The sequence below is a fragment of the Drosophila ficusphila genome, unplaced genomic scaffold (genome assembly GCF_018152265.1).
Source record: "Drosophila ficusphila isolate 14025-0441.05 unplaced genomic scaffold, ASM1815226v1 contig_791, whole genome shotgun sequence".
NCBI lineage: Eukaryota > Metazoa > Arthropoda > Insecta > Diptera > Drosophilidae > Drosophila > Drosophila ficusphila.
Window position 1 is genome coordinate 18,970,033 of NW_025064737.1, and position 17,130 is coordinate 18,987,162.

Sequence of the window (17,130 nt, forward strand, 5' to 3'; positions counted from 1 at the left end):
GAGCCCCCTGACCAGGGGCAGCTGCCAACCTATGCCAACCCAGACCATCCAACCCCATCCCCATTTCCATCCCGAAGCCATCGTCATCCCAAAGACCATCCGCAAAAAACCATACCATCCGGGTGAACGTGCGCCAAAGCGCGATGCTTGCCAAAAATCATAAAAAATATATGGCGATTATAGGGGAGATGGCATCATTTAATGATGAAGTGCCGTGATGGGCCGCAAAGGGAAATGTAAATGGAGGGAAAATGTGGAGGGGCGGATGAAAGGAAACTGACTCATGCTCCGGAAACGTCACTATCGCCGCAATTACAACCACAATGGGCAATGCACTTGAGGACCTAGGACAATACGCCATACGCAAAGGAAAGGGGAGCAAATAGTTTGCGATTGCATTTTTGTAGCGTAAATTAAAAACATATTGTCAGGCATTAGCGGACGGGCTAAATGTGCTAAAAATAGCGGGATCTCGATATGCATTTCAAGATGCACTGGAGCCGAAGTGTGTATGTGCTATTTGTCGCACTGGCAAATGAGTTGCCTTAATAAATTTAGCCCATGCACATAGTACAGTACTTACGCCCGCCTCGAGATTCAGTGCAGCAAAAAAAAAAAAAAAAAAAAAAAACTAAGAAAAAAACAACGGAGAGAAATATAAAAGGAACGAAACGAGGAAAATGATGTGGCAATAAAAAATAGTGCTAAAACATTCGACAGGCTAGCTGCAACAACAACCACAAGGGCATCGGCAGCATCGCACACTTGCACACCATGTGTGCAACACCAAGATCGCACAGTGCAGCCGCGCTGGAAATGGAAAGTGGGCGGGGAAATGGTCGGGGAAATGGGCTGACGATCCAGCGGATCACAACGGAGCACAGAGACACTGCCACGGTCAAGTGCACTGTGGAAAATGTGCTCGATAAGGGGTTTTGAGTTCTAACGAGTTGATGAAGTGAAATGTAAGGCATTTAAGTAACTCTTCGTGTTAGCCATTTATTTTCATTAAATAAAACTTCCAATATATGTATTATAGTAAAACAATAAAGAGTGAGACTTTTTATTTAAATAGGCAAACCAAGTCCACATTATTTAACTAATGTTAGTCTAACTTAACTCCAAAAATGCATATAAAGTGGCGTATTTTCTTATATAAATTATTTAAATTTATCAACTTGTACTAGTTGTAATGCTCATGGGCCTTCCCATTTTCCACAGGGCACTCGGTGCGACTCACGCATAATTTCTATACACAAACATAAGCCTAAAATAACAGTATTAACAAGAACAACAACCACGTCGTCAGCACTGCGACTAAAACACGAGAAGAAAAACTACACCGAAGATCGGGAAAATCTAGGGGTTGGGGTTGGCGGAGGGCAAGGTGCAGGGGCACCATCTCGCAGTCGACGTCGACTGAGGCAGCGGCAGCGGCGGTAGCGGTGGCACATGTGCGTGCCAAAGGGAGGAAAAGCGGGCGATCTCGACTGCGACGCCGACTGCGGCAGAGGCAGGATCCAATGCTCCACGCTCCCTAGCCCGCTCCCTACTTTACCGTAAGACATCCCGTTCCGGGCATTTAAATATCGCGCCGCAGCAGCTCTCCGGTTTATTGTCAGCCAGATCGCGGTGGCGTGAACATCGCAAGATTGTTGAACTAGAAACTAGAAAACTCTCGGAAATACGTGTGTGTGCTGGTGTGTGATTTTCCTGGGATTTCCCGCGTTCGGTGGCCGTAAAAAAAGAAAAAAAGCCACAAATTGGCAACCTTCCCAGACAACTGCCGGAAATGCGAAAGTGAAAGCGGCCGGCCAAGAAGAGCGGACAGCAAATCACAAGAGACCCACAAAAAAAAAAAAACAAAAACAACCTGAAGAAGAAAATATATAGTATGTCATCCACGCTGAAGACGACCAGCCAAAGTGGCGGCATGTACGTCAAAACGGCGGAGATTTCAGGCAAGGAGACGAGCAGTTGCTACGGCGGATTCATGTCGCCCCCGCTGAGTGCCAATATCACGGCGAATGGCGGGGAGCGGGACATTTTCCGGGTGCCGGCGAAGGTGGAAGGCGGCGGAAACTTCAGCTCCGCTGAAATGCAATTTCCGGACTTTTCACACCTCTGCTTCGCAGCAGAAACACCGAATTCGGTATTCAGCGATTGCCACACATACGCTGGACAGGATCAGTTGCAGGACTCGGATCAGGATGATATAGTCTGTGCAGCGTCGGGAAATACAGGAATGCCTTATCAGCAGGGACAGTACACCCAACTCAACCGCGAGGACATTTTCCGCTTCGAGCCGGAGGATATTGCTCGACTGACTGGAGAGACCGAATTGCCGGGGTTACTGCAACCTCCGCAGACTCCCTACACCCCGTACACACCCTACACCCCGTACACACCCTGCAGCGGGCAAAGTAACCAGCTTCCGGTGCAACCGTCGAACGACTCCATTAATCTGGATATTGATTACTTTAATTATGACGAGATTAATTGCCAATCGAAAAACCAATCGCCGTGCTCATCACCGCACCTTGATGCCTGGCTGAACTTCAATCTCGGCGAGATGTCAGCGGGGGCATCCTCCAGTGGCGCCTCGCCGAAGTTGTGCAACGTGTTCGAGGAGCAGGTCAAAGGGGAAGCCATCACCACCTCATCGCCCACGAAACTGCCCTCTATGAACTCGACCTTCGGCACTCCAAAATGCATTCCCATGTGCGCCAGCAACTACGAGGATTACGCGAATCTCTATCAGGGATCGGCTTACGCCGCGGAGAACTACCAGAACAACATGGCGCAGGTTGTGGAGAAGCCGAACAGGGAGCACAAGGCCATCTGGACCATCGATGAACTGGATGAACTGATGTTGGGCGAACAGCAGCAGTTCTATCAGCAACAATTGCAGCAGCAGCAGCAGCAACAGTTGCAGCAACATCAGGAGTTGCTGCAACGCCAGCAAAATCTGAGTTGCAAGTCCGACTTGGTTAGCTATTTGGCGGATGAGTTCATCAAGTCCGAGGAGTTCCGTAACCTGGACAGCGATGATGATGAGAACTACAACGAGGAGGAGGATGAACTGGACAACGAGGTGTTTGCCCCGCCGGCGGAGAGTGATCCCAAGCCGGATTCAACCTGTTGCGAACCGGAGGCGGAAGCCGAGACTGAGGCCATCCCACTCATCTGCCGCTGGACGGGATGCGACGAGGAGTTCCCCCACCAGCAGGCCTTTGTGGAGCATATCGAGAAGTGCCACGTGGACGTGCGGAAGGGCGAGGACTTCTCCTGCTTTTGGTTGGATTGCCCCAGGCGCTACAAACCCTTCAACGCCCGCTACAAACTGCTCATCCACATGCGAGTCCACAGCGGTGAAAAACCCAACAAATGTCCGGTAAGGAATTGCTATATCTTAATAGTTAAACATGTAAAATTAAGAGTTGGTTTTAAAATAGGAAACTTAATTGTTGGGTAAATTCAGCGTTTGATGTTCAAGTTAAAAGCAGCATTTTCTTAAAATCGCACACTTTTGAGGTTGATGATAAATTTATAGAAGAACGGAATAATAATGATTTCTATTCCATTTCAATTCTATTCCATTTCTGACTTCAAATATTAACTTAGGTTAGTCATTCCTCGATGAGGACATTTTTTCTTTCTGTTTAGAATAGAATATCATTTTTCAAAATCAAACAATGGATTTGGATCTCTCGGTTTTCCCGGCCCAGCTGGTACATTTGTTTATGCGTCCAATAGAAAACTTTCCCCGTGCAGAACCCATTTGGAGCGTTTCGGTTTCCTTTTTGTTTGTATGGCATGGTATGGAATGGTATGGTGCACGTGTTGACATTTGATGCGCCATCGCTGGGATGATGAATTGTGCGGCGCAGGGCAATCACAGGAATTGACAGCAGAGAGCTGCGAGTCAGTCGAAAGTCCACTTGAAATAGAGTTGCTGGTAATGTTATTAGGGCGAACACTCGCTACATCTTCTATACCCGTGGCGCGTTGGCATGCTCTTTCATTTTGATTTTTGAGTAATTGATGGATTCCTCACTGTATGCTTTTTTCGATCAAAAAGGCTCGGACCGGACATCATCAACTTGGCCCACTGCTGCCTTTTGCCATTACACATGTTTCTGTTTCTGTTTCTGTTGCAAAAACGTAATTTGTCCTTTCAGGTGGACAGGATGATGGGATTGGGTCAGGTTGGTATGGTATGGGTCAGAATGGGTTGGGTTGGGTTGGTTGTGACACCTGCGGGCTGAAACAGTAACAGCATCTGCTGCGAGGTCACATTTTTATGCGTCCTTCTGACACTTCTTTCTTTACCTTTTCGCCATTCCTTTCTCCCCCCAAGAACCCCTCCCCCTTCCCTCAACGCCCCATGGTAATTGCAATTTTCGATGACACCACTCTCTTTTTTTTTTGTGTTTCCATTACAGTTCCCCGGCTGCAATAAAGCATTCTCGCGTTTGGAAAATTTGAAAATTCATCAGCGCTCGCACACGGGCGAGCGGCCTTATGGCTGCCAGTATAAAGGTTGCCTCAAAGCGTTCAGCAATAGCTCGGATCGGGCGAAACATCAAAGGACCCACTACGATACGGTGAGTATCCCTATATGCATATATGTGTAAGTGTGTGCAGGTGTATGTGTGTGTGTGGCTCGCCAGGCAATTTGCAGTGCGTGTCAAAAGGAAATTGAAGAGCTCGCGGCTGCCAAAGATGCAGCTGGGATCGCCGAAGAGCGGCTTTAAGATTTAATGGACGTCAAGGCGCTTAGCGGCCTGGCTAGCAGCCACTCTAAAATCGAAGGAGGGGAGAAGGAGCGGGGAGGGGGAAGGGGGAGGGTAGGTAAAAAAAGGAAAGACAACAAAAATGGGGAGCTACTGTTGCTGCTGCCAGCATGACATGTGCACATTTCGCATTTCGCTGCCTGAGTGATTTATAGTTTTGCGTGTGTGCATGTGTATCTGTGTTGTGAGAGAGAGAGCGGGCCCGTTGGCAAAAGTAACAGCAGCTGGAATAGGAATAGGAATCAGAATCAGAATAGGGATGTGGATGTGGATGTGGAACGAAAGCAACAGCAAGCCGCGTCAGCGCGTACGACAACCGGAAAAAAGGTCAAAACCAGCTGAAAAGGCCAGCGATTCAGCCAGCAGCAATGGCTGAAACGCCAGCAGCAACAATAACAACAACAGCAGAAGCAGCAGCAGCAGAAGCAGCAGGAGCAGGCAAATCGAATAAACTAAACGAGTTACTTTCGTTGCCTAGCTGAAGGGGCAGGGCAGCCAATCAGGATCACAAAAGGATACAATGTGTGCTGGCCTGGCGCGGTTGCCAATGCCAGAGGCACACTCTAAAAAATCTATTCCCAGAACGGCACAATTGTCACCTAAGTTTGCTGAAATATTCTGAAAAAAATTCTCAAGATGCCACAAGAAAATGACATCATTATTTTGGTATAGGTAAAGCGAACATTTGGGAAAATTCTGGAAAAGATTTTATGAGAAATATTAGTCACCATATTTTACTGCCAAGTTTTTTTTTTATTTTTTACTGTTGACGCATTTTATAGAAATTAGAGAAGGAAAGAAATAAAATGCTTTGGATGGAATTTATGAAAATTGGTTCTAACAAAATTGAATTTTATAAATTTTATGAACATTGTTTTCGAAGTGCAATGTTGCACTGTTGTCGCTTTCGGCCCGCGGCTGCTGCCTGGGCAAAATAAACAAAATGCAGCATGACATTTCAAAACGATTTGACTTGGCAAATACGCCGGCCCATCTGTTAGTTGGTGCATAAGTGTGTGTGTGTGAATGAGGGTGTGGGTGTGTTGTTTTGGCGATGTGTGAGTGAGTTAGAAGCGCCCGGCGGGCAAATGGGGGAAATCAATTGCATAGTTTTAGGCGGCGGCACTCAGCCACCGTGGTCTGAATCGAATCCCCGATTCTGATTCCGATTCTGATTCAGGTTCCTCATTCGAAATACGAATACTCCTATTTGTACTAACGCAACGCTCCTTCTTTTTCGCTCTATTGGAACAGAAACCGTATGCCTGCCAGCTGCCCGGCTGCACGAAGCGTTACACGGATCCCTCGAGCCTCCGCAAACATGTCAAGAACCACGCGCTGCGCAACGCCAATGGACAGCTGCGCCGCAAATCTGCCGGCGGCGCCTCATCCACCTCCACCGCCTCCTCCTCCTCCTCCTCCATTCCCCCATCTTCCAGTGCGAGGAAGGCGGCCAAAAGCCGCCGTCACTCTGAATCGGCCCTGTTGCAGGGGGGCGTGGCAGGTGCGGGGGGCAGGGGGAGGTGCAGGTGCAGGGACCGGAGGCGATCAGCGACAGCAGAGGAGCAATAGTTGCAGCGAGGCGTTGTTGCAGCCCGAAAGCGACAGGAGGGCAGACCGCAACAATTGCGGCAACGGTGTTGCAGCTAATAACAATTCAATGAACTTTAATGAGTTGTCAAATTGCATTGTCATCATTGAGCACAATCAGAGTGGAGGTCCTGCAGGAGTAACCGCAACTGCAACGAGAGCAACAACAACTGAAACTTCAGGAACATATGGCGGCAATATGGCGTCCGCACCGGAAGCGGATGCGCTGAGCGTTTGCAGCGGCAGCAGCAACAACCATTACAATGCGAATATTAATCAATTAGGCGAACTCGAGCAATTGCTGACGACGGCGAAGCCTTCGGCTGCTCCGCCAGCTGCTAATGGAATTAGCCTGGCCAACAACAGCAACAACAACAGCAACAACAACATCAACAACAACAATAACCGGGTAGCCAATGGTGACAGCAAGTGCCACTTGAGCGAGTTTGTGTCGTTCGAGTACGTGACAAAATATCTCGCGGATGTCTACGAGCCACCCTCCAAAAGTCCTCCTCCGGCTAATTTCCATTTGCAGTCCGAGTTCGACAATAACTTCGACATGCTGGACTTTGCCCAGTTCATTTGATTTAAGCTAGCTTAAGCTGTAGATTTAAGATGAGCCCACCTGGAAAAGTCAGCAATTCAATGTCCAAAGATCTCAGTGCCTGAGCCCTTATAAGAATGCCTACCACTAGTAAGACACCACCTCTGTAAATACTTAGCATTAGCAGTAGTCTAAGTTTAGAACACGCCAAAAGAAACGTTCCTGAATTTCACTACAGTCCAGTGATTAGCCGCGTCTTCCCAATCTTACATTTAAACTAGAATATCCTTGGTTAAGTACTATTTGTAATTGCATTGTTAAAGTTTGTCAACAAGCGCATTGACCATAATAAATAATTTAATTTGCATACTTTTTTCTTACAAAACTCATTTGAATATTTAATTCCATTTGAATATTAATTTTAATTACTTGACGAAACATGTAAATATATGAAGTAGAAAAAATGACATAAAAAGATTGTGGACAAAGTTAATAAATTGGATAAAAAAAGATTTAATAGTGCATAATAAAAGGGGAGGATTTCTAAAGTTTCGCAGCTTTATTTGGAAACACAAGTTGGCTGACAATTTTATTTAACAATTCTATAGCAAGACAATTTAAAAAAATCTGATAACTTGTAACAACATTTTCTATCCAATCCCATGCACAGCTAAAAAAATTTTTTTAAATTTTTTTCTAAAAAATTATGAGGGTACGTACCCCTAACAAAATATCGGAAAATGAGTAAAAAATTATTTTTTTTTTAAATCCGCCAAAAAGTGTTATGGATCATTAGCTTAGGTAGTCCGCTGCAATAACCAGTCCGGTTGGAATCTGTGAGGAACTTTTTAGCTGAGTAACGCCGAAAAACTCTGAGAAGAACTCATATTTTTACTAAAAAGTACTCATACTTATTTCCCGACCAATAAATCGGTGTTTTGTAAAAAGTGAACTTGACAGGTAATGTTTTTATCCATCTAAAACCGTATTTTATCCTCCTGGCTTTTTGAAAATCGATCATAGCCAATTAAAAATCTCCTGCTGAATACATAATTCCTGTTAACGCCCCGTGATTACGCATATCCATTCGTTTTCGATTATATATATCTCACACCTGGTCCTGTATGCGGGATATCGGACTGGCAGACATGCACAACATGTTGGGATTTCCGTTTCATGTTTCGCCGTCTGACTTTACTTAATTGCTGTGCATTCAAAAAATAATTTACAACGCCAGAGAGCCAAATGTATTTATATAGTTAATTTATTATTCGCTTTTAACACATTCTCAGTTTTTCATTTATTTGTTTACATATATCGAATTAATTTGCGTTGCGCATAAAATTCATAAAAATCGGCTTAAGTCTTAAATTAATTTGGGTTCAGGTCGCGCACTGATTGCAGTTGGTCGGGGTCACTGAATCGTTAAGTTGGGCGAATGGGCGAGGGGTTGAATCAACGCGAAACGTTGCCTAATTTGATTTAATATCCAACGCAGCTTCCTGTAATGGACATTTACGAAGGGCGGGAATCCGTATCTCATTAAAATGGATCAAATTAAGCCTTAAACCTTTATGTACCTCACTCGCCGCCCACAATGTTGCACTGCCAATGCATTTTTAGCGACTTAATAAGGCTCGAATGGCCTCTTTCGTTAACTGGTTGGAAATTGCTATGGTCATGGCACACAGCGGGCTGTTAATGTGTAAACAACTGCCAACATATCAATGAGCTGGTGGGCGGATGCCGCTCCGAGTGGGCGTGGCCCTGGCCCGGCGGGCAGTGAGGCAAAAATAAAGTGGCCAGAAGCATGGCCCCGTTAAATGAGCAGTTAACATTGCCCGTTATGAACTTTAATATTAATAACCATTTATGCTTATGACAGACAATGAAAGCCGTGCGCAAATTTACTTGCCACAGCCGCAATGCCCCCAAAGCCCCTCATCCCCCTCATCCCCCCGACATTCTCGTTTCTGTTTTTGCTGTTCAACTACAGCCCTAAAATGCTTAGGGTTGGTGGATTTGTGGGCGGTGGGCTGCATGTTGCTGCACTATGCATTTAAAAATGCTGCAAGTGGGCCAGTTAATATGCAGACCGACACGGGTCTTCATTACAGCCCGCAAACACAGACAGGGACAATCGCACAGACACAGATACAGACACAGACACAGACACACTGGCAAACACGGAACTGCTGGGACAGCGTCAACAAAATAAACAAAAATGTAAAGCAATTAAAAGCAGCCCGGCAGTACACAACGGAATACGCCACATAAAACATGAGCCACGGCTTGATTTTTGCTTTTTTGTTTTTTGCTTGCTTACTTGGCTTCTATTCAGGGATGTAGACTCTCGAAAATTTGAAATCTCTACCCCGCTCAGAAAGAAATCATGAATTTTGTAGATCATTTTTATAGAGAGCCAGACAAAATGTTGGGGATAATTTCCAAATCAACTTTTCAGAAATATAATCAACATAAAACTTAGTAGTTTTCTCAATTCAATTTTTAGGTTGTTAAAAACATTCTTGCACCTTGTGAAAGCCAATAAATTAATTAGAAAATTGTTACCAAACGTTTGACAGAAACCAATACACCCGCTTTTTGGTCCTTCAGTTCCTGGGCACAAAATTGTCTGTTGGACTGCCTGCTGAGGGCTACAAGTGGTCATTGGCTGGCTTCTGGCGCACTTTCAGACCCGATTTTAGCTGGGTCCAAAATTCAGTTTTCATTTTTTTGCCTTTGAGGTTAAAGGGCAAAAATTGTGCAGCTCGGCGTTGGCGTACGAACACGCGGACGGCAGCTAAATATTTACAAGCTCAACGAAAACATCCGCAAACAAAAAGAGCAGATACACAGAATGCAGGAAGTTTTATGAAAATGGCCATCGTACAAACCCACATGTGGCGGAGTAATTGTTATGCCAAAGTCTCGCTCACAATTTATTTTTGTTAATCAGCAAACGCCCATTTGGACGGCCACGCCCACCGCCCCATGGCACCCATGGAACCACGCGTGGCAAGTGGCAACAATTCGACAATTATGTGGCATTTCCATTGCTGCCCCTTGCTGTTCGTTTTTATTTTAATTAAAAAGTCCCCTGCCAGGATGCAAAAAGCGAGCGGATTCGCGGGTTCCCACACCTGCGAATTTTCCCTTTTCCCCTTTCTCGTTCCCCGTTCATGTGTTAGAATTTTTGATATTTATGGGCAGTGGCCACCGGTTGGTGCAAAGTTACAGCCCGATAAGCATCTGCACCACCTGAAAACCCAACCAACCAACCACCCAACCACCTAACTGCCCATTGCAGCTGTTGTGGCTCAGATTTTCGGTGCGTTGCGACGGTTTGGTTCGCAATTATGCAAATCGAAAGATCGCCACACAGCGATATCCTGAAATTCCATGCATTTACAATTTTCTAATCAATGGAATTTTAATTTTAATATCCAGGACTGCCCCTTTTCGGGCTTCTGTGCGATGTATCTTGCGGTCTGTGTATTATTCGCTACGAAAATTGTTTAATTTGCTGTTCTGCGAACGGAAACTCGAGTTCTAGGGTAATCGCAGCCATAGTCGGGATTTCGATTAAAACACCCGGCGATGTTTCAATTAATTCAATCCCAGTGTGAAATGTGTCAGTCACACGTCGCCAGTCGAATGGCTTTGTTGCCTATTTACAGGCGCCGTGAATGCGATTTCGAATCTGAATCTGAATCTGAATCCGAGTGCAAATGCGAACGCGAATGCAATTCATATTCATTTTAATTTAATCAGGCGCTTGCGACGTCGCTCAACCGTAATTAAGTTTCTTTGGGGAGGCCAGAAGCTCGGCGAGCGTGCGACAATAAAAACAAAATAAAACACCCACTATAATGGACGAAAAAAAATTGAATAAATCAGATAGATATGCGCACCATATTTTACAGAGCCACCCAAGCGGTGCCGAGCTCATGGCGACTAATGCAATAAAAGATGGCCACAGCACGTTTTTTAATATTAAATTAAATAAATAATTTCCATTTGCGCGGTCAGCTTCAAATATTCGAACGCACGAATTTAAATACACCAATGAAAATACTCTGCACGCAGCGGCTGCATATGGCAAACGGCATTTTTCGCCCCGCTTTCCCGCTTTTCCGGCGACGACTCATCAAAGTTTTCACAGAGAGCACCGCTGAGATGCCCACATGAATCATGACTGCGAACGGAGGTTTTCGCCAAAAGTTTTCCCTCGGAGTAATTAGAAGACTTAGTCCCCTGCCGGGGGGTCTTTGGCTGACTGCTTAAAATGCTCTTTTGGCGTTAAATTTATGACAACCGCACATGTTGTTTGCCAGCAAGAAACAATAACAATAACAGCCCGCCAGGCGGCAGCCAGCGGCATGCAACAACAAAGACGCGCCGAAGGGGCGGCAGATCGCAGGGGGGCGTAAGGGGAGGGGGGAGGGGGGAGGCAGCGGCAGGGGCATTGAAAAATGCTCGTTAGAAAGTTTCTAAGGTTGCGGCCGCACACGAAACAGCTGCGCCGCCGAAAAGGGAAGGATTCTCCAAATTGTTGCACACTTTCCTTCGCTTTGGGGCGGTCACATTGTTGCTAAGCTATACATACACTATGCAGACTGTTTCTGTTGCTGGCTGATAAGCTACACAGAGAGAAAAGTTCTATCAAAACACCTTAAAAGGTTAAGGAAGGAATTTAAATTTAAGGTCCCAATAATTAAAACAAAATGTACCTTTATGTTGCTCAAATTGCATGGTAAAGTGCTCAGCTCCTAAAACTTTTAAAAATGTTCAGCAAATTTAAATAGTAAAATAGTACATTTAATATATTGGTATTATTTATTAACGAAAATATTGCACTCCATGTTAGCAACTTAATTCCAATATTATACCACATTTTTTGACAAGTGCATTACGCATACCCATACTCATACGCCGTGTGGTGCACTGACGTGACCTCCACTTGTGCGGCAAGTGCTCGGGTGGGCGTGGCAGCGAAATTTCGCTCCAAAGTGAATTTATTGTTTTGGCCATTACCACTTAGCCGGGCCCCAAAAACTTGCCCCAAAGAGCCGTTTATTTCGATGCAAGACGAGAACTTAAACAACCCGACCAAGGATGCAAATCGAAAGGCGATAGAGGAGCGATGCTTTAAGGACCCATCCAAGCAGCGAGCACCATGTTTACCCAAGGTAAATTGCACTCGATAATGAGTGCTTCACATTAATTAAACAACCAATAGATCGGTCTCGGGTTTTCCCCTGCAAATTATGCGGGGCGCCGCGGGGGAGCGAAAAAAGAAGCACACTTGTCGCGGTTCTCGCAGCGATTTCTTTTACTTGCAACAGCGACAGCGAAATTAATTGCGTTGCACGTGGAGGAGCTCTTGTTACGGTTGCCATTAGCGGTGCCATCATCGACCCTCGAAATCGCTGTAATTTCCAATAGATAATGAAATGCAATTAGAAAGTGTGTGGCTGGCTGAGCCTGTGTGCGGCGAAAGACCTTGTGCAAAGTGCAACAATAACAGCAATTTAAACTGGCTTCCCCCTCACTCTCTCTCCCCCAGAAAAGCCGACGAGGAGCAGAATGCATAATGCCGCATAGAAGTTTGTAATTAAAGTTTGCCGACTCTGCCAGGTGACGAAGCCACGGGATACGGCCTTTTATTCCGGCCATTCTGGCCATTTCTGCCTCACAATTGCAACCGAGCAGCAGCAAAAGCAGCAGAAGCGGCAGCAGCAGCAGCAGCAAATCAATTTCCGCATCGCACTCGCAACCGGACGCGAATCCGGACTCTTGCTCGGACTTGGTCTTCGCCGGGGCTTTGTCCGGGGCATCAACAAAGCAGAAAATAAAATTCAATTAACGCGCTTAAATTAAACTGCCACTTCCTGTTTTGATGACACTTTCATAGCAGCTCCGGCTTCGTCCTGAAGCAGCGGGAGGCTATTCTGCTGCGATGAGAGTGCGGTTTCCAACAGCAAACCGGAGCAGCCGGGACAACCGGAGCCTGTTGCTGGCGTTCTCCGCTCCCGGATGACGCGGTGCCTCCTCGGCCGCCGGAGCCTTGCATCAATATTAAACGGCAAACGACCGGCATAATGGCTGTCCGACTGCGGCTGTCATTACGGTCGCTGACGGGACAGGTCCACGGTCCACGGTCCACTCTCCAAGCTCCACGCCCCATGAACCAAGCCTGCTCCCGATGACAAATAAAGCTCATTACGCGGCTGTCCGACATCCTTCACTTCGCTCCTGATTGACCTGCATCTGCCGCTGGCGGCACAGGATGCAGCCATAACTTGCCTGCACTGTCAAAAACTTTCAGCTTGAAAAAGTATTCAATTATTTTTTTAAAAATTGGTAATTATTTTCGGATTTAATCAACCAATGTAAAAAGTAACTATGCATTGTAAAAAATAAACATATTTTTTTAATAAGAAAATAAAATAGATCGATTTAAAAAAATTTATATTTATTTCCCGTGTATATCTAAAACATGCATCTGTCAAATAAACCCCCCAATGCAGACTGCCGGAGGTTCATTATCGGGCAGCGCAACTTTGACGCCAAATGACACAAAGTCATTGGAGCGTTCAGGAGTGATTAAATTAGAACTCAACTTGGCCAACTTGCCGGACGGCTGGATGGCTGGATGGCTGGCTGCCTGTCCGGACGAACTTCTTTGCATCTCCTTCGTGGCTCTTTGTCCGACTCGAACACCCATTCAATTCCTTTGCCGGGCGCTCCTTTCTTTGCGCGATAAGCAACTTTGGCCGAGCAACTGGCGTTTAATTTAATTAGTAAGGAAAACAGGAGGCGGAGTGGCGGCACTGATAAGGCGATGCAGTTGATTGAGAGATGACCGAGCAAGCGAGCCGGTCTCAAAGCAAACGGAAAGCGGATTTGTAGCAGCAGTTCTGGTGGAGGAGGTCCTTTGACGGATTCGCAGCCTGTGGATCCTGCAGCTCGCAGGGACAGCGATACAAGAGCGAGGCCGGCTTAGTTTGGACAACCTGCTCGGGCAAATCTTGGCTCGGAGTGACAGGGGGAATTGGAGGGGGTTGAGTCTCCACCGAAGATTCATTGACGGCTCGTGTGCCGCAGGACGGCGAAGGATGCTGCGATGCGGCAGAGTTGTGGCCACTGTCCGATGCGGTCTCCTCGTCAACGCCCTCGGCACTCGGCTCAAATCCCTCCTGCTGTAAATCATTCAGCGGGAATGAAGGATGCTCCACTTGGCCGTCGTGCGTGGGATGCATTGTTGTCCTTCCAGGGGGCGTGGCTGTCACTGGTGATGTTCTGGCCGAGATTTCGTTGGAGTCGCCGAAGCCATCGGTGGAACTAGTTCGCAGCAGGGTGGCGGCATTCGAGGGGGAGAGGTTCTCCATCGAGTAGGCGCTTCCCTCGAGCAACTTTGTTAGGAACTTGTTCGTTGGCAGCACCGGTCTGCGTTTTCGCCAGGTGTCCTGACCGCTTATCCTGTTCGGCTGTCCGACTGGTCGTGTTATCCCGGCGAAGAGCTTCTGCCGCAGCTTATTCTCCGTGTTGCACATCTCAAAGGCGTTGGCGATGGTCAGGAAAATCTGCTCCGCCAACAGAGCCCGGCGGGGAGTGTAAAAGTCCCGGCAGACAGGACATCGTTCCGAGCGGATGCGACAGTCCACGCAGAGAATGTGTCCATTCTGGCACTGCATCGCCGGAGGAGAGATGGTCACTCCGCAGACAGGACACTCCACCAGGCGCAGGATGCTCTCCAGGATGAGGGACAGGCGTCGCAGACTTGTTGGCATGGGCGCACAGCAGATGCTCTGTGGGTTTCCAAAACATTTTGTTATATTTTATAATTTCAATAATGATTAAAGATTAATTAATTAATGATTAAACGTTTTATATTAAACACTAACGTTCTTATCACAGTCCTTTTCACACTCACTGTTCCAGCAGAGAAGTGTGACGCATTCTTTTTGGCTTTTTACCATTCTGGCGATTTCAGCAACTCGCAGGCCCAAAACATCTTGACCATTTACCTAGAAATAAGGCATTATTACATTCTCAGGCAAACATCTGGCGTTTGAGTACTTCATCTTAACGATTTACGTTAAAACAATTAATTTTGTTGTTCTTATAAAGACCTGCAATAGCGAAAACATATCAGGTTTCTAAATATTTGCTAGCTAAGGCGAAAACAAATAATTAAGACAAATATGGCAAGCACATTTTCGAATTCCGAGCACTGCTTGCTTCTTGCTTGGCACGCACTGCTTACGGATGTTAACCCACGCTGTTAACCGAAGAATCTGTTATCTGATAACTGCAAGTCGCTCGCTTTCGTTTGCTTTAAATATTTGCACTGCGTTAATTAATCTTTGCCGTCAGTTAGCCGCATTAATAACTACGCTCGCGTTGTGTCATTAGTGCTAGGCTTGTATAGGGCAGGTTTTCCATATACCAGCTGTTTCAAGTGCCTCATCACCGATAAAAACACTGAATAATGCCGATGCCAAGCAATTAAGTTTTACTGCGTTGCCATTTTAAGCAAACAATATCCACGAAGAACAACAAAGACAGCTACAATAGCAACTGCAAAGTCCAGGCTTAGATCTACAATCAAACTTGTGTGGATCGAACCCAAAATTTCCAGTTCCTTAAGTTTTAAATATTTACAAAATAACAATATAACTTATTGGAACTTATTTAGAATTTAAAACAAATTATGTGACTTTGGATTTTCAACTAAATGTACCTCATTGTTGTCATAAGAAAAGATTTTCACATTTGAGATAATTGGTTTTGTAAAACAAATTTGTTAAAATTTTTTCTCACTACGAGGAGTTATTACATCTCAAGGGAACAATGTGTGTTACATGTTTAAACAAAATACCTATATTAAAATTATATGCATCTATATAATTTGTAGAAACTGTGCCTCCCTAAAAGTGTTCTAAGTTTCACACAATTGGTTCTTCGAAAGCAGGAGAACCCAGAAAAGTATTGCCTTACAAAATACTCATAATAAACATGTGCAACTGCAATTCGATTTCTTGTGGTAGATAGAGTTACAGCACTTGAACTGTAATGGCATATAATCCCAAAGCCTCTATCTGCAGTTGCAAGAACTGCAAAACGACGGTGGCAACTAACTAGATACTGGGCTACTCACCTCCAGAACGCAATCGCCGGGTTTCAGGCCGCAGAGTGCTGCAGGTGTGCCGGTGGCCACTTCGCATACCTGTAAGTTTGAAGGGAGGGGGATAGGGGATTGGCATTAGCGGAGGGCGGGACCTACAAAGGTTCGCTTCTTTGTTACCCAGGGATAGGGGTCCCACTTGCTGCGGGTCAGCTGGAATCCGAAGTTCTCCATCGAGGGAGCGGCCCGAGGGATCTTCACCAACCGAACGGAGGAGCTGACTGCACCTTCTCCATTCTCAGAGAGTGGGGTCTGAAATCCTCCCCACGATTTCCTCATCTTCGGCGGGAAAACTCGCGCTGGCACTTAAAACGAAGTAGACCAAAATCAAGTGCGACTGGCGAGCGACGTGTTCAACGGGCGCTCTCGCTTGGCAAACTGTTTTTCGTGTGTGTTTTTGTTTTCGAGCCAACTGGCGATATGTGGGCTGCCTGAAAAGTTTCCGAGCAGTTCGAGCACACTGAGCGCTTTGGGCCGACGCAATCGGCTACGACAAACATTTTGGCCTCAGCTTTTAGCCGAGCTCGCAGCTCCCAGCATCACCCATTTGACCCCCACTTGCCCCTCGACCGCTTTGGGCCAACGGACGCCGAGTGTTGTAAGTTGTCGGCGCCTAAATTGTGACTGCGACCAGGGCCAGAAACTCGAGATTCAAGATCCGAGATCGGAGATCCGATGCTGACAGCCAGTTGAGCTCATGAAAATTAGTCTTGGGACGCTAAGTAAATATTTAAACTTTCGGCTGGCAGCGGTTTTTGGGTGCGCTATAAAGCCGTTGTGACACATTGATAGCAAATGAATAAACAAACGACATAAAAATACTTTGGGCATTGTGTCATATACATTTCACACAAATATTCAAATGCTTGGAGTAATTTACACACATGTTAAAAAAGATCTCCCTTATCAAACAAGTTATTTCTATTTAATAATTTATTTAAAAATTTAATTACCATCAGATTAATAATAATAGAAATCCACTATAAATAATAGAACTAATACTTACA

At 45.8% G+C, this 17,130-nt stretch overlaps 2 protein-coding genes across 3 annotated transcripts; one reads left to right on the top strand and one right to left on the bottom strand.

Annotated features, from left to right (window-relative positions):
* Window positions 1-1,627: 1,627 nt before the first annotated feature.
* Window positions 1,628-7,442, top strand: LOC108091708. Its single transcript, XM_017191045.2, is given in 4 exon segments — window positions 1,628-3,394; window positions 4,446-4,607; window positions 6,051-6,296; window positions 6,298-7,442. Coding segments are annotated over 4 exon segments (2,583 nt in total). The 5' UTR covers window positions 1,628-1,894; the 3' UTR covers window positions 6,973-7,442.
* A 5,978-nt stretch (window positions 7,443-13,420) lies between these two features.
* LOC108091713 lies at window positions 13,421-16,730 on the bottom strand. Of its 2 annotated transcripts, XM_017191054.1 has the most exons (4): window positions 16,244-16,730; window positions 16,097-16,165; window positions 14,841-14,963; window positions 13,421-14,744 (listed from the first exon to the last, which is right to left on the bottom strand). In XM_017191054.1, exons 1-4 carry the CDS (start codon window positions 16,400-16,402, stop codon window positions 13,818-13,820), a joined length of 1,278 nt encoding a protein of 425 aa, XP_017046543.1. In that variant the 5' UTR covers window positions 16,403-16,730; the 3' UTR covers window positions 13,421-13,817. The 2 variants fall into 2 exon arrangements, with proteins under 2 accessions (XP_017046543.1, XP_017046544.1); XM_017191055.1 differs by lacking the exon at window positions 14,841-14,963.
* Between the last annotated feature and the right edge of the window lie 400 nt (window positions 16,731-17,130).

Excerpts from the sequence above, each read along its gene's own strand:
- LOC108091713 (XM_017191054.1), bottom strand. The coding sequence starts at position 16,402 with ATGAGGAAATCGTGGGGAGGATTTCAGACCCCACTCTCTGAGAATGGA. Across the intron at positions 16,166-16,243 it reads AGTGGGACCCCTATCCCTGG|GTATGCGAAGTGGCCACCGG; the intron begins GTAACAAAGAAG and ends TCAAACTTACAG. Across the intron at positions 14,964-16,096 it reads CCGGCGATTGCGTTCTGGAG|GTAAATGGTCAAGATGTTTT; the intron begins GTGAGTAGCCCA and ends CCTTATTTCTAG.